Source organism: Pituophis catenifer, unplaced genomic scaffold, assembly GCF_029215685.1.
Source record: "Pituophis catenifer annectens isolate HBS135680 unplaced genomic scaffold, rPitCat1.0.hap2 SCAF_3, whole genome shotgun sequence".
In the NCBI taxonomy this organism is placed as follows: domain Eukaryota; kingdom Metazoa; phylum Chordata; class Lepidosauria; order Squamata; family Colubridae; genus Pituophis; species Pituophis catenifer.
In genome coordinates this window covers 161,914,688-161,932,528 of record NW_027256883.1, presented here as the reverse complement: position 1 = coordinate 161,932,528, position 17,841 = coordinate 161,914,688, and the positions used below count along the sequence as shown (strand labels likewise).

The following is a 17,841-nucleotide window of genomic DNA, read 5'->3' as shown; positions in this document are numbered from 1 at the left end:
GCCAAATGCTTTAACTATTACAATGAACTGGCTCTCAAATAGGTATTACACTCATGCTTTCTCTAAAGACATTTTCAACGTTGTGGTGATGATGATAGAAATTGGATACTCTTAGGGAATTCAGAGTATATTGTAGCCAGATTGTACGCCAAATACAAAGAAAAAAACTCTCTGTAGTAATGGTATTCATCATCAATACATATATCCAAGAAATAGATTTGTACTGACTAATCCATAAAGTAAAATTTGCTACACACTATATAGAAATTTGCAGTTTTAAAAAAGTTTGTTTAGAGTTCAGTTTGCTTATTAAAGACATATTGCCCGATATTGTTTAGGCGTATTTCTTGGTTTGGGTTTATGGGACAATGGCTCCCAAAGCAGCCCCATAACTGGCTTTGTAGTATTTATCCCTTTATGATGTTATGGTTGGAAAAAAAAGAGGATTTATTTGCTGAGACACTGAGTTTGTTGATCCAAAAGGTCGGCAGTTCGGCGGTTCGAATCCCTAGTACAGGTCTCCTGCGTGAGCAGGGGTTTGAACTAGATGACCTCCAAGGTCCCTTCCAACTCTGTTATTGTTATCTCCCTCTGACCTTGTGGACATGACAGAGACCAGGTCCAGTTTCCCCGTCTATGAAGTTCCAATATCTCTAAGGAAATTATTGCCTTTCCAGAACAAAGCCTTACCAGAAAGAAAGAAAAACTACTTGGTTTAACAAAGGCAGAATGAAATTGACTTGAGCCAGCAGAGATTCAGCCCCATATAACTAAGGCAAACTTGATAAGGAAAATGTCAACAATGTAATCTTGTAAAGCTATCCTTGAAGTATGTTCTCCTGATTTTATTGTAATGTGTATATATATACTGTATGTTAGATGCTTGCTTTAGAGTGATCTTATTGAGATTGGTAGTGAGCCGTAGCCTTTGATTGACATTTGCGACTTTCCTTGCCCATTTCCCACAAGCAAAGTCAATGGGAAGGCCAACAGATCTGGCTTCCTGGATAATTAGCAGCCAATTAGAGTTTATATTAGAATCAATCCATCAATCAGTCCAAATTACTTCGGGCATCATTATCATTCTATTTATCCTACAGCTGGCATTATAATTTGAGGCAGTTCTACAAAGTGACTTGACATTAAAATGGAATAATAGCTGCAGCTAATAAAGGTAACCAAAAATACTCAGTGACATATTTAAATATGACTGATATTTAAAATACCAAAATTCACGTGCATGATGCATTATGGTGTTGATGAGCTTTGGACCATAAATCTCAAGATACTTTCTTGACTTAACCACTGGGAATATACAAAGCAAACAGACAAATGTAAAGTATATAATTGTACATTTATAAAAGTCCTGAAAGGGAAGGGAAGGAAGTAAATAATAAATATATTAAATGTCAGCCAGTGAAATTATAAATTCAAGTACTTAATGTATTGTTCTTATTATAAAGCAAAACAATAAAGTTTACCTACGTGGAGTATAAATCACTTAACTTCAATGTCTTAGCCAGGGGTCTGCAACCTTAAACACTCAAAGAGCCATTTGGACCCGTTTCCCACAGAAAAGAAAACACCGGGAGCGACAAAACTCTTCCCGTGCCTGACTATTTCTTGAGCGGCCCCAAAACTAGCATATGTAGTTGAATTAAACATTCTGTTTTCTTCTAAAACTTTTATTTTCTTGGATTTATCCATGGTTAGCCTACTGGGGGTTGAAAAGCTCAATAAATCATGTGCTAGCGGATGTCGCACATTGGCAGTTGTGATGCATATTTTGAGTGACAGGGAGCCGCAGCAGAGGGGTTAAAGAGCCGCATGCGGCTCCAGAGCTGCAGGTTGCTGACCCCTGGTTTTAGCAATATATTGTTCCTTAAAAACCAGCAAAATCATGGCAGAAGAGTGTTCTATGCATTCCAACAACACAGGAAAGAGCCATATCTTGAGAAAGATGTATAGTACTTAAGATGGTTCAAAGAATGACACTTGGTTTATAGTGTAGTCACAAGTGAAACTGCCTCTTTAAATAATTTGCAGAACATTATCTATATCTACCTGAGAAATAAAAACATTTTATCCAATACTCCATCTACAAAGATATTAATGCATAAGAATGCAATACATTAAGAAAAGTAGTGATAACATATTCACGATATATGAAAAAGAGATTTAAATTCATCCTGCATTATAGAGTTATTCAAGGTTCTGTATTTTTAATTTAGTTAACAACATATCCACTTCATATTATAGTTAGTGGCAAGCAGATTAGCTGCCCCCTCTATATTTTCTTTAACCACCCTATTTCTGGTTAAGTGAGTTAAAACAAGGAATGGGTTGGGGAGGAGAAAGTTCTCCACATTGGAGATAATGTGGCTCCAGAGATCAGCAAGGAAAGAGAATTAAAAATGGCTGACTATATTCCAATTTTCTTCAGTTTCATTCAACTGAACAGAGTCCAAAGGAGAGACAGTGTGCTATCATTGTTCTTCCCATTCAATCTTCTGGTTATGCACTTCATTAATAGATGGTTCATTTTCCTGGGAAAAAAACAATACCCTCTAAAAGTTTGCTTTAGAATGAGCAAAAGGTAAAAACAATATACAATAGTAAATGAAGACTGGGCTAAAATCTTTGTTTACTGAGCAAGCTAAACTAAAGAAAACACAAATGCTATCTTTACATGGCACAATATTATATTTTTTATCATAATCTAGCAACAATCTCCACTTTTTAACAACTTGCTCAGATGCTTTTCGCTTTTAAGTGAAATGACAGAATTTTTGTGGGTAGGCGGAAAAAGTTCAATTTTCAGTTAAAAATTAGGACTTTGTAGAATCTGCAAATAAGTGAATGCATCCCCTACATAATTTTCCATCAAATGTTAGTTCTCTAAAATATTTGAATCAAAGGCAGAAAATATTATTTTAGCTAATGGATTAGTTCAGCCCTCATTTAATGAATGTCTCCTTTAGCAAGAGTTTAAATTTTAAACTCTATTAAGTTTGCTTTAGTCTGCAGTTACAATGATGAAAAAGTAACTTTGCGACAAATCCTTACATTTATAACCTTTGCAGATCTGTAAAGCAAAGAAAGGCTGAAATAAGATTATAAACACAGTTGCAGTTTCACTTAGTGATTACATCATTTAACAATTGAGTTGCCAGTACAAATTGTGGTTTCTAAATAATAATGAACTGCCCGTATTTCCGAATTTCTCTGGCACAGCACCAAAAGAGGAAAAGAAGACCTAAAGCCGGTATTTCAGAAATTCATGTAGTCAATCCAAGATAATCCAGTTTTCTTCCACTGCCTGCTGTTTGTGAAAGATGGTGTTTGCAATGTAAGAATGAAATGGGTTAGAAAAATGACTTTATTGATGTCTTGGACACTATAGATACTGCCTGTAATAGGCACCAAGGCTGGTTACCCCTACACTGTAAGTTTGATTAAATATATCGGTCTCACATCTATCTTACCAAAGGATTGCTGATGGGAACAGAGGTCATAGTTATCTCAGAAACAGGAGGTCTGATGTCTTTGTTGCAACATACCCATCGCCAGTAAGCTTCTCTCACCTGAAGATCCAAAATACAAAGTCACTCAGAAGAATAATCCTCAATGCAATAGCCCCTACTCTGGAAATTGTTTGTAAGTATGAAAAGTGGGTTAACATTTAACAATTTTTTAAAAATGTGTTCTTATTTATTACTGAATATTTCAATAATTACATTGATAATCATCAGATTTCTTCTCTTCATTGTCTTTTCTTAAAATTCATCTTTCTGCTATTCAATCGATTTTTAGCCCAATTTTTAGTACAGGTAATTCTCAACTTACAACCATAATTGGGATCTGAATTTTAGTCATTAAGCGATGTGACAATTACATCTCATACAAATCAACTCATGACTGGACCCGATTTTATGATCATTTTTACCATGGTCATTAAATAATCACACAGTTGTTAAGCAAATCAGCATGGTCGTTAAGGAAATCTGGCTTCCCCAATTGACTTTGCATGTGGGAAACTGACTGAGAAAGTTGGCAAATCACGATTACATCTCTGCAAGATGTTGCAAGGATTGAAAATGCGAGCTGATTTCCAAGTGCCCAAATTGCAACCATGTGTCTGCAGAGATGATATGACAGGTATAACTTCAGGATAGTTCATAACTCACTTTTTCCTACACTGCTGCAACTTCAAACCATCCTTTAAAAAATGATCATAAGTTGAGGGCTATCTGTAGGGAGATGACATTCACCTCCTAACCACACAGACACTTTTTTTCTTCAATGAGAGAGAAACTGATAGATGAGGACATGGACCACTTTTGTACCAGGAACTCAAAAAATCCTGAAGCTAGTCTTGAAAACATGGACCATAAGAATTTCTATGCAGATTCTCAGTCATCCAGGTCATGGTTGTCCCAAAGGTGCTTTTTCAAGAGGCAACTGGACTTTCTGGCTTTGCTTCTCATCCAAGAAGCTTCTTCAGCACTGACTGGATGATGGGGAATGGAAGGATTCCATTCCAATGAAACCCTTCCATTCCCCACCATCCAGTCAGTGCTGAAGAAGCTTCTTGGATGAGAAGCAAAACATCATCAAAGAAAAGCCAGAAAGTCCAGTTGCCTCTTGAAAAAGCACCTTTGGGATATGGACCATAAGACTTTCAAAATTGTGCTGTTTGTTCAAAGTGCAGACCTCTGCTCTTCTATACATCACCTTTTGGTTGAGCAAGCAGTGCACCAGGAAGATGAAGATTCCCTGTGCACTGTTGAAGATGGTGAACATGTATGCCATAACGTCTTCCAAAGGACCATGTTGAAAGAGGCCAAAACACCAAGTCACACCCAGGATGAACACATGGGCTATGGCCTTAAACATCAGTGATCTACAACAATAGCAAAAGGTTAACCATCCTACATTGTGACAAACTTCATATGGTCTAGAATACTATGAAAAATAATTTTGAAAAAGTGTTTTGCCAAATTGCCAGGATCATACTGAACTCCTATTTTCATACTTTATGATCGATCTTACCTGGTATTTCTGATTGAAGATATCTCTGAATTGAGAGTGGCCAGTTTTTCATGCAAAGTCTTCAGAATAAGACAGAAAAACACTAGATTGACCTTTGGGGGGGGGAAGGGAATAAGTCTTCTCAGATAAATATGATAACAACAACAAGAAATAGATCATGCCCTAAGAAGACTAGATGAGCTGAAGGAAAGAAAACTAAAGTTAGTTTGGGTTCCTATACTTTGCTAATTGATTGTTTTAAGTAAGTAGATGTTCACTTCTATTTTAATTCCAGATGAGAAGAAGAAATGAAAGTTTGCATCTTTATTCCAAATGTTCTTCCCCAGTTCAGCCTTTCTTTCCTTCCACTTCCCTAAAAGTTCTTCCTATAATATAAAAATTCCAGCCATTGGCAAAATATTGAAATTATATGAATTTGTGTAACAGATTTTCCTACATTATTTTAAATGTGGTTCCCAAGCAAAGTCTTTTACCACATTATTTGTGAAAGTTACACCACCTTGTAAAGACTGAAAAACCAAAAAAGGATGATGTGTCTGATTTAGCTATATTGATATCAGGTTTTTATTTTCTTTTTCTTAGTCATTTTAGAAGAAATGTTATATAAGATTCTTTCATTTCTCTGCTGTTCAAAAGAGAGAGGCAATGCTTACTCACCACAATTATCACACAGACAGGTCCTGCAAAGCTCCAGATAAAATTTGGATTAAGCCAGCAGCTAAAGAAAAAGAAATATCATCAGGAGAAATTTAGACAGATATGCGAACAGTTCAATGTATTATATAGAGTTGTTCTCCCTGAGTTGTACTAGCAATTGTGCTCATGTAGTTTACATCTTGGTGGCACCTGGCTGAGCGAAGCAGCTTTTAACCATATGCTAAGACTTACTGATAAAGAGTTCCAAAGGCTCCAGGTTTAATTGCTGCAGAAATAGCTATAATCAGGACAGGACACCCATAACCAATGAGGTACATAGATATCTTCATATATTTGCTGGCCCCGCTGTAATTTGCAACTTTCAAGTTTCTGGCAATGAGGTAGAGATTGACAGCTTCCAAGAACATCCAGACAAAACAGGCCAAAAAAAGATACTTCAGAATTCCAGCTATGATTGAACACAGGATCTGAATCAAAAATAAAATGTTATTCCTTTATCAGCATCTGATTCTTGAATTGTTGGTTTTGAAAGAAAATCAAGAAAGGGCTATGAAAAAGAGAGAAATAGAACAAACTATATCTCTCCGACCCTCATGTTTCCAGCAATAGAACTACAGGAAAAATATGTGCCAAGTAACCTTTCTTTCATTTCATATATGGAAATATTATAAAACTAATTTAAAATGTTAAAAGAATTGGGCTTGCAAAGAAAACTGATTCAAATCACTTGATCTAAAGAAAAAAGAAGTCTAATTTAAACTGAGTAGGAAGCATACTAAGATGGGGTTCTCTCTCCACTGAGCAGAGCATCACATATTCTTCTGAAATACCTTGTTGCCTGTTTTATCTATTCCAATTATGAAGAGGAGGTCTGCAAAAAACAGACAGGAGCTCAGTTGTAGGTGGATGAAGGTGCTGCTGTTGTGGCTGGAGCGGCAGAAGAGGAATGTGACAATACACAGGAAGAGACAGATGACTGAGATGGACAACCCAAGGTAGCTAATAATGGTGAGGATCAGATCTCCCTGTAAACAGAAGACAGTTGTTCTCAAAATCATATGAGCCACCTTTTGATAAGGAAGATGTGTTTACGCTTCATCAAGACCATAGATCTGACTTACATATAAAAGCTATTCTATTACCTGACTGCTTTTGTTGTATTGTGATTGGAAATGAAGTGTCAAGATCTTTAAATCTTGAGGATTACAAGCATTCCGTAGTTTATTTTTCTGTACTGTATGTATGAGGAATGGCTATAAATAATTATGGAAAACTTTTCAGCATGTTGAGTAAAGAAATTCTATTCTATCCCAGCTTCAATGATAAAAATTATCTTCCTTGACAAGAGCAGGACACAAGAGATATTTGAATAAGTGAGAAAAAAATAATATGCTGTTTACCATGATAAGTTCTGAGATGTTTTCAAAAGTTACATACTTGTTTGTGAGTTGTGGCCATCAGTACAGCAAAACTGGACAGATGTTGACAGCTGCATTCTGTATGGGTGCTGTTAGAAAAGAGCTGTTGGCAACCATGATCGGAGAAGGCACCAGAAATCCAGTGGACACAGAGAACCTTTTCCTGGGCAACTTTTTTCTGCAAGAGGGAAGTAATGTTGATGGGAGGTAGGGAGAAAATCTCCCTATTTACTTTACACTCCACTTCAGAGTTATTGAATATTAATAAGGAAGCAAGTGTAAGATGAGCAAAAAGAACAATGTATACATCATAGACCTTGTAGGTGACACTGTAGTGACTCATGTTAATCTATGGTGGCAAAAAATCAAAAAGATTCTGATAGCACTTTTTCCAATAACAAATATTATTAAAAGACATATGCTTTAATGAGCTGCAGTCCACAGAATCATGATTTTTTAAAATAAAATGTGCTATCCAGTGGTAAAATCCTACCAGTTCGCTCCAATTCGGGTGAACCGGTAGTGATAAAAGCTACCGGAAAAAGCTACCGGTTGGTCTGAACTGATATTTCCAACAATCAGCTGTGCCAGTGGTGAAATGTAAAATTTGTTACTACCGGTTCTGTGGGCGTGGCTTGGTGGGTGGGGATAATGGGACTGGGTGGGCGTGGCCAACTTTTTTAAAAAAAACTTTTAAAAGCATTTTTTCTATAATCTCTTTGGCCGAAGAGGTTGTAAAAAAAATGCTTTTAAAAGCCTCTGACAATCTCAGCTGAGTTGCCTGATTGTCAGAGGCTTTTTTTCGTTTTAAAAACATTTTTTCTATAACCTCTTCGGCTGAAGAGCTTGTAGAAAAAATGCTTTTAAAAGCCTCTGATGATCCCAACTGAGCAGCGTGATCATCAGAGGCTTTTTTTTTCTTTTAGAAGCTTTTTTTTTCGGCCAAAGAGATTGTAAAAAAAATGCTTTTAAAAATGCTTTTAAAAAAGCCTCTGATGATTGCGTGGCTCAGCTGGGCATGGGGGAGGGGCAGGGATTTTTACTACCGGTTCTCCGAACCACCCGCTGCCATTGCTACCGGATTGGGCGATCCGGTCCGAACCTGGAGCATTTCACCCATGAGCTGTGCTGTGCGATTTATATTTGCTAGAAAGAAGGAAATCCTGCTTTCTAGCAAATCTAAATGGCGCGGGTACCGCTGTTCCCCCCCCTCGCTGTTCTACTTACCTTAAGTGTCCTTTTTCCATGTGAAGCATGTGTTTGGTGTGCACTGCATATGCATGCACAGTGTATTTGGTGCGCACCGTGCATGCACGGGCAGTGAACCGGTGGCAAACCACAGAGGATTTTACCAGTGGTGCTATCAGTCTTGTCTTGAATGACAATAAGATCTACTGAAGGCATTTATTCAACTTTACATTTTCCTCAATATTCTGATTTTTTTCTTACTTTATATTCATAAGATGGATAGAAAAAGAGGATTGGTTTCCTCTTCATTTACATACCTTCATTTACAAGACTTCATTTACATACCTTGAGATGCTCAAAGGTGACATTGACTGGGGTAGAAATATTTGTTTCATAGTTGCTGGTGGAAACGCTTACTAGCTTAGAGTTCATAGTATAAACACCTGTCAGTGTTTCATTACCCAGGAATGTTCCATTCTGCAGTAAAGTCTCTTTTAGGAGTGATTCCAGCCCAGCATATGATATAAAAGCCACAGCAATTGAACCTGCAAGTGGCAGAAGGAAGATCAGAGAGCAAGATAACATCAAATAAAGAGTGTGTATTTTCCCCAACCTGGCAAAATCTTGATAATGAAAGGATCAATGTAGGACCATATATTTACTTCCTGGTAAAATAGGTGCTACCAACTACTTTCTTACCCTTAACTCCACCTTTTCTAATTTAGCATTTTACAGATTTTGGATTGAAATTTCCCTAATCCAAACCAGAGTGATGAAAGTTTCTGCAGGTTCAAAAATCCTGAGGTGCAGCTGACAGAGAGGGAGCAATAAAGCAGATTGTAAAAGTAGTTTGGGATCTACTCTGTAGAAAAATCAAGCAAGCTATGAGCAATACCTGTGATTGTGGCAGATTCTGCCAATGCTATTGGGTGGATGGCCATTTGATTTCCTTTAGCTTTTAACTTGAGTGCTTCATTGTTTTCTAAGGATTCTAGACTGATGAGAGTTGTTTGGATCCCTGGAATGACAAAGAAATGCTGAATGGATCTAACGAATGCAGGTCATTTTTGTTTTAACCAGGAGCTGATAACAAATAATCACCACATATCATAATATAGTGCAGGGGCAGTGGTGGGTTGCTCCCGGTTTGGACCGGATCGCAAGAACCGGTAGTAAAACCGGTGGGAGGCCCTGCCCACCACCCCGGATGTCGTCATCAGCGATCTGCACATGTGCATGCGCAGAAGCAAGGCATGCACACGAGCAAAGCGAGTGCGTGCGCACGATCCCATTGCAAACTGGTGGTAAAGGTAAGTAGAACCCACCCCTGTCCAGGGGTGTCAAACTCAAGGCATGGGGGCCATGGGGTGCTTAGATCTGGCCTGCGGGACTGTTCTGGAAACAGAAAAGGACTGGCCTGCGGTATCTCTGCCAGTGAAAACAGAACTCAGGAGGGCCGCTTGAGACCCTCCCAAGCTCTGTTTTCCCTGGCAGAGGGTTGCAGGAGGCCATAACAGCTGAAAATGAAGCTCAGGAGCCCGTTTTCACTGGCAGAGCGCTCAGGCCCTACAGGCACCCCCAACAGGAGTGACGTCGAGCTGACCACACCCACCCTGCCCCCCCAAAGTCAGATACAACCCTGATGTGGCCCTCAATGAAATTGAGTTTGACACCTCTGATATAATGCAACTCCACCTCCTCTTTTGTTATTATTTTATTCTTATTAACCACTTTATGTTTTCTAACCTATCTTTAATCAGTAAAAACCTTTAATATTTCATAGAAAGATGGGATACAAATTTAATAAATAAAATGAATAAATTGAAAATAGCTCTGATTACTAATATCCAGACTAATGAAGTCAGAATTATACCTTGCTTATGTAAAGCACAATAGGAAGATATGCTAACGGCTGGTGAATGAAAGGAGACTCAGAACAAAAAAAAAATCACTTATAAAACATACAGTAAAAATAGAGGCCTTTCTTTTTTTCCTTCTTCAAATTGTACTATTATCTAAGTAGTGGGGTTCTTACCCATGGAGTTTTGATCCACAGTTTGTGGTTTGTTTTCTTCAAAAGTAATTAATAGGGCAACTGAGCTTATTCCTTCCATTAAGAAGGGCAAATTTTGTAAAAAATTTTTCTTTTCTTCAATATCCCAGTGGATTGAACGGCTGTCAGAAATGTTTTCAAAGGAATTTATCAAGCCCTGCGGTATTACAAAAAGCAAATAGATCGCTAAACCATGCAAATCTCACTTATTTATCTATTTTATTTAAAACAGTTACAGAACTGCCAATCTTGAACTAAATTGTGAGTGTCTCACAATTCTCAAATAAAATAATATGTATCTACAACAAAACACAAACATTGAAACCCAAAAGACCTGGTGCCACAGCTAAATAATTCAATGCAATCCACAACATACTCTTGTCATGCGAATCTCATCCTATACCAACATATGGGGAGAGCCTGTTCTTAACTACTTTTTGGAAGGTTGCAAATGTGGGGTCTGGCCAGACTTCAGGAAGAAGCAGGTTCCATAGGGCAGGGGCTGTCACAGAAAAGACACACTTCCTAGGTCTTGTAAGTAGCAACATTTAAGAAAATGTTAAATGTCAAATCCAATTAATGGGGCAGATATCCTTAGGGGGAGGTGGTCCCACAAATAATCTGGTCCAATAGCCATTTAGACTTTTAAATGTTTTATCCAAATATTTGTGTTAATCTCTTCTGAGAATAATGCAGAAAACACTTCATTGGTTTATACACTACTCATAACCAAAAGATGGTTTGAATGACTGCAGCCATTATCGCTCATTCCTGAAATAAAAATTGACAAATCTTGGAGCTAAGCCTATGTTTATGTTTCACAGTGACATAAATACCTCAACTGTTCATTTTTTTAAAAAATGGGGGGGGGGGATTACTCAATAAGAGCCTTGGTAGCACAGTGGACTAATGCACTGTTATTAACATCTGCTGCTTGCAATTACTGCAAGTTCAAATCCCACCAGGCTCAAGGTTGACTCAGCCTTCCATCCTTTCTAAGGTAGGTGAAATGAGGACCCAGATTGTGGGGGCAATAAGCTGACTTTGTATAAATATACAAAAGTATGAAGGCTATTGCTTAACGCATTGTAAGCCGCCCTGAGTCTCCGGAGAAGGACGGCATATAAATTAAAGCAAAAAAAACCCCCAAACCCTCAATTGTCACAGTTGGTTTTAAAAAGAAAACTATTTTATTCTCTTTCCCTGTGTTTTTTAATTTTCATTACGTACTGGATCATTGGCTCAATCTCTTCTCAATGCTTTTTATTTTTTTTGTTGTGGATTTCTTATTGTAGATAATCAACTTTATGAATGTTATTTGCTCTAGTATTTCTTTTAATTATAAACAAAAAATAGCCCTGAGACATATTTAGGACTAATAAAGTTATTAAGCATTTTATCAGAAATTATTACAAAACCTTATATTACATATCATCTCTTAATATTAAAGGTGACATAAGTGGGTGTTGATGCAAAGACTAACATGATTCCCTAATGGAAATATAGTCATCGATGTTGGATTATTAGTTATACAATTCTAGTTAGAAAACTGTATTAAACTTTACTGGATTATAACAAGATTAAATAATATTGCTATTTAATTTCCTCCACATATAGAAAAATACCTCCATTAGAATCATTTTCCCTTTCCTTCTCTTATGTTTATAATGGTTTTCAGATATTGGAACATTGCTACAAATTATTCTGAAGCATCATTTGAAAAGCTTATTTAAGTGCCCAATTTGCCACCTGCCCATTTTTCATTAATACACACAATAGGAAACTACATAGGCTTGCTTCTCAGGAAAAAGAAATTGTTCTCAACTATGAACTGTTCAGTTCTTAATAAATCTCACTTTCAAGGAGTTTTCAGGATGTGTGTCCTTTTCACAGAGGGATGTCAAGCCTTTGAAGAAAAGTTTCATCTCAGAGCAATATGCATTGTTTGTCTAAAAGAAAAGAAAAGGATGATATGCTCTTCTCAAAGCTCAGCTGGCAAGTGGACAAAGAAGCTTCCCCCCACCCCAGCTACACACTTTTTAAAAAAGTGGGTAGTCTATGCTGTCATAAATTGGAAACATAGCCTGGAGAGACTTCATAGCCACAAGGAGGCTTATATACTAATGAATGTCCATTCTTGAGCCATTCCTAGAATGAATTCAAAGAGATCAGTGCTATTATCTCCACCTTCTATTCAGTCCTTGCAAAGTCCTGCTCAGGACGCAGGCTCTATTGACCTGGATCTTTGTATGTTCCGTCAGCTTCTTATTAAGCCATACTCTATTTGTTAGTCTGGAAAATGTGGTGGCCGCTTTACCAATACGTTTATTTTTTATTAAACACAATTATTAAACACAATTATTAAATTATTGTGTTTATTAAACACAATTAGAATTCATAAATAAGTATGCTTACTCAGGGGTTTTGGCCTTTTTAGCATACATTTAGCCCATAAACTGAAAACTCCACTAATTAATCATTTAGCTCTTTTTTTCCTCCTCGGTTTCAGTTTCTATTGTTTTCATAATTCAGTTAACCATGTATTTTCTCCTGCTTTTTAAAATAAATTTCCAGCAAATCCCAGAAACTTTTCACAGCATATAAATTTCATTTAGAATCATTCTGAGAGTGAGATGGGCAGTACCTAACTTAGATCAAGATAGATAGATGATAGATGATTATATAGGAGGGAGGGAGGGAGGGAGGGAGGGAGGGAGGGAGGGAGGGAGGGAGGGAGAGAGAGAGAGAGAGAGAGAGAGAGAGAGAGAGAGAGAGAGAGAGAGAGAGAGAGAGAGAGAGAGAGAGAGAGAGAGAGAGAGAGATGAAGTCTCCAAGTTTTAGCCTTTAGCCTCTCCTGGAAGAGTTGAGAAAACTATCTAATAAGTCTTTATATCACAAAATATAATAATTCCCCTTAAATTAAAAATTCAGTTTCATTTCTTCCTTCAAAAAAAAAGGTATTCTCTCTAGATGTTTTCAAGGTTCCAAATCGTAGCAATTAACAAATTAATAATAAAGAACAATTAAAACACAATATACTAATGCAATACTCCCTATTTTACTTCAGCTACTTTCAGTCCTTCATCCTGTATTCCCAGTACTATACATTTCAGTCACAAAATTAACCCATACTGGTTTCCTTACTTGTTTCCATTCTTCTTCACACATATTTAAATTGACATTTTCCCTCACTAAATCTTGGCAGTAAAGGCGAATTTCTATGAAAGGAAACAGAAAAATTTAAATACAATGCAAAATTGTCTGCTTAAAAAGTATAAAATATTTTAATGGCAGATAATGCTATACAGGTAGGCATATTGGGTTGAATAATAATAGTAATTGAATCAAGATTCAGAGACTTTGAATTTGGGGTTCATTATTTCTCAGAGCAGTGGATTAAGCCTTGCCATTTTGTGGTGCAAGCCATAAAATATGCTCTGCTCAATTAATCTTTTTTTAATTTTCACAGAAAACATACGAAAAAGAAAAACATCTTTCAATGTGTATGAGTCAGCTTCTAAACTTGTCACCAATGCACAACACATTGCATATTGCACCCCATCCCCATATTTCATGTCGCTCCTGGCCATTAAATGTTATCCATGAAAACATGGATTTCATTTCAGAATTCAGTTCGTCATTGTTAACCTGTACTTCTTATTTCATCAAAGCTGTTTTATTACTGTTTTAAAATGGAATTCTAAATATGTATTTCAGGGTTTAGGAAGGAACAGTCATTTTGTAGTTGTTGAGACATTCATGTGGGCATAATTAACCTGTGGGTAGTAGTAAGCACCACAGAGTTCACAAGAGAGTTATATCAAGCACTATCAGAGGCATCTAGTTGGCCATTGTGAGAAACAAAATGCTGAACAACCCATAATGGAATATTGTCATTGAACAAGACATTGGAGATGACTGAAAATCACCATTCTTTTCTTTGCATTCAATTAATCTCCAGACTATGCAGTTGAAATGAGATGAGGAATAATAATACTTACTCTTATTAATAGTGACATTTGACATGGGAGAATCAGTTGAAGGAGTGAAAGAAGCATCTGTACCATTGTATTCTTCATGATCGCTGCTACAACAGCAACAACTTGTACTCATCATGATTAAATCACTAAATTCTGAAAACATTAACAGGATGTTTTTGATGAAAAAAATATTCAAATCAAACATTATTGTGCCCTTCCCGCTTTCCATCAGAACCATTCAGCATTAACCTTCACCTGCCCCAAGTATTTTAGAAATATACATAGACAAAGAGGAGAAAAATTATACTATATACAGTATTTATCATTTATCTGCTGTACAGCTGTGGTACAAAGAATATAGTGGCTGGACACTATCAAAATTGATACCAGACAGAGCATAGAACAACTCAAAGAAATAGTGCAAGATTGGAAGCTGTGGAGATACCTGGCTCATAGTATGGTTCATAGTTGTACTCTATTGAATCGGTAATATAACCATGTGATTTGAAGTGCGCTATCTTCAAAGTGCACATCTTCAAAGTGTCTGCAAGGCAAGACAAGAGAAAAGTGACAAAATGTGTATTGCAATATCATAATGCCAGCTTTGTCCCTGACATACTGGCTTCATTTGCCACGGGTACAAAAGAGTCATGATGACACCACATATTATCTCATTTTGCATTGCTTGGTTAGAACATCTGTGTCAGTCATGTGTAGCAAAGGAAGCAGGTGACCATCATTACTGACTATTAAATGAGAGGACAACCAGTAAAATCAGGCATTGGTAGCATTGGATGGAGGAGGAAGTAGAATCAGAACTGAAATGCTGCTTAGTCTATCCCCAAAGAATATGTGCCAAATGACTTCACTTGGATTCAGAAATGGAAGATGGATATGGCTTATAGGTTGCCTACTTTGACTTGTGACTGCATAATATTTACTAATAAGAGATTTTAGATTTAGATACAGATTTGACTGTCTATATATGTATGGAATAAAATGACTATATTAGTAATACATACCATGCTACTAAATTTCTCCAACTGAACTGAGTATGGTAAATCCATTTCTAAATAAAGAATTTTAAGTATTGCAGCAAATGAGGGTGGGTTAAACAATGATGTTAGTTAATGTTTGTACAATTTTGACAAAGGTCTTTAAAGTAAGTCTTATAGGTAAACACTATAATGGAAATGGAAGTTCATTGCAAAAAACACACAGATGATCTGACCTTTACAACATAGCTCAGTCAGTATTTAATAGCACCCCTTTATTCTATTTCCCAGAAAATAATGTAAATTCTACCTTTTTCATCTGCACAGACTATTGCAAATCCAATACATAGAAGAAATGAGGCAGGCTCTCTAGCTTTTTTGTATTTATGCCCAATGGCTTTTCCATAAACTTGATTTGCAATTCCATTTTTTCATGACTTAATTAAAACATTAATTGTCCTTGTTACAATAGAGAAATATCTACTACCATATTTGGACTAGAAATAGGATTGTTGTAATCTTAAGAAAAATGATTAATGGAGTAGATTATTATGTCAGAATGAAAAGACTCTACACCCCAAGTCATATCAGCACTGTAATAAAATATACTGATTTTTTATATACATACCGTAGTAAATTTGCCTTTTAAAAATTAGAGGGTTTTAAACAATAGACACAAAGGCTGTGACAAAATCCTCCAGTTTGTCATACAATTCATTGTAATTCTAGGGATCTTGCAAAATATTCTAAAACACATTAATTGCTGAGACCTGAATGCACACATTGGCTGCATCTGATAATCTCAATCCAAAATTGAGTGTTGACAGAACCTGATCTTTCATTTAAGAGTTTAGAATCAATTCAAGTCAGAACAGCTGTTATTGTAAACTTGCATAGGGTAATAATGCAAAAATAACTGAGTCACCCATTATTCTGATCTGATTCTCAAGTATAAAGCTGGACTACCATATTTTATACATCAAAAGTGACCAATAAAACAAATGATTACAATTTTACTTAGTCATAGCAACTCTTGAGAACTTTAAAGATAATTGGCTTCTCCCTTCTGTCTCCCTATACGTTTTCCTTTTTATCCTTCTTTCTATATTCTTCAACAAAGAGAATAGATTTCCTAGGAGTCATTTAACTCTGCAGCAGAAGCCTTATGATCATGGTCTACCAACACAAATGCTTTGTCTTTCTAAGAGCATCTTATCCACTTTGGTAGCAATTCTCAAAGATCTGAGGCAGAAAATCATTCTGCCATTTGTGCCTTTTAACTAGGTAGAGGATGGGATTTTCTAGCTGTGATATATTTCTTCTACCACCCAAGCTATTGTTTCTCACTGTCCTTCAGTTTGTTAACCAGGGAATTGCCTACTCACCAAGAATAAGGAAACTGAAAAAGATCCTCATCATCCTCTTGAATTAGTGAACAAATGACTTGCTTTATGCCAATCACCCAGAGTTACTGCATAAAGGAACTATAAAGTGCTAGGAACACAATCTTTTGGTAATGTACACTTCCTAAAATCAAAGGAGGAGGAGTACCATTGACCAAAGGAAGTAGCTTTCTTATTCAGCAGAATGTGTTATCCACAGACATTGCAAATTATACAGCTTTAACTAAATCCAGAATTGTGCCTGCTATGTATGAGAGTCACTTAAAGATTTAAAAAAAGAAAAAGAAAATACCCCAGTATGTTCCTAATGTCTTCCCTAACAGGATATATTACACAAAAAAAAAGAACAGAAAACATAAAACAAACAAACAAATGGCTTCCTATTTTCTTCTCAGCAGTTATACATACAATTCTATTCAATCACCTCTAAGATTACTTTATAATTCCGTTCTTTCTATAGCCTATTATTCTACTCATCAAACATATAAGTCTCAAAATCATTTCCTCTTTCATACAAAAAAAATCCATAAGCAGCTTCCAGTCATTTATGAACATCAGTAGTAACCTTTTACTAATCAAAGAAGTCACTTGGGCCATCTCAGCAAGTTCACCAATCATGGGAATCTTTCCATCTTTGTGCATATAGTAATCTCTCCGCAGTAGTCATACACTGAAATAATCTTCTGTGACTCTTTTCTGTTTATCCACCAGTCCTAAAAAGAAAAGTTCTGGATTCAGTATGATATTAATCTTTAAAATAAGTTTTACTTTTAAGAAAGTAAGAATTTATCAGATTTCTAAACTGTCCAAACACTAAGTTACAGGTTCCAAGAGTCAGCCTTTTTCATTTTTGTAAATATAAGTTACTCATCCCATAGTTTTCTATGAAGTCATTTTTGGCATAGATTTTTTTAAAAAATACAACTCCCCAAGAACCTCTATAGAAAAGATTAACCAGAATGTGTGCAGAATACAGATAGTCCTCAACTTACAACCACAATTGAGCCCAAAATTTCTGTTGGTAAAGTGAGACATCTATTAAGTGAGTTTTGCCCCATTTTATGACCTTTCCTGCCACAGTTGTTTGGTGAATCA

At 36.4% G+C, this 17,841-nt stretch overlaps 1 protein-coding gene across 1 annotated transcript; it reads right to left on the bottom strand.

Moving 5' to 3' along the window:
• Positions 1-2,486: 2,486 nt before the first annotated feature.
• LOC139314114 (adhesion G protein-coupled receptor E3-like) lies at positions 2,487-16,762 on the bottom strand. Its single transcript, XM_070939648.1, has 16 exons — positions 16,729-16,762; positions 14,794-14,892; positions 14,370-14,501; positions 13,513-13,586; positions 12,225-12,317; positions 10,351-10,525; positions 9,211-9,333; positions 8,661-8,860; positions 7,147-7,305; positions 6,540-6,734; positions 5,941-6,176; positions 5,710-5,770; positions 5,053-5,144; positions 4,735-4,903; positions 3,486-3,584; positions 2,487-2,546 (listed from the first exon to the last, which is right to left on the bottom strand). The coding sequence occupies exons 1-16, from the start codon at positions 16,760-16,762 to the stop codon at positions 2,487-2,489; spliced, it is 2,001 nt and encodes a 666-aa protein (XP_070795749.1).
• Positions 16,763-17,841: the final 1,079 nt, after the last annotated feature.

What these genes read in the sequence shown, in the direction of transcription:
- LOC139314114 (XM_070939648.1), bottom strand. Translation starts at nt 16,762, where the DNA reads ATGATGAGGATCTTTTTCAGTTTCCTTATTCTTG. An exon ending in GTGAAGAAGAATGGAAACAA is followed by an intron (nt 12,318 to 13,512) that starts GTAAGGAAACCA and finishes CTTTTCTTTTAG; the next exon opens with ACAAACAATGCATATTGCTC. An exon ending in ATCCTGAAAACTCCTTGAAA is followed by an intron (nt 10,526 to 12,224) that starts GTGAGATTTATT and finishes GTAATACCGCAG; the next exon opens with GGCTTGATAAATTCCTTTGA.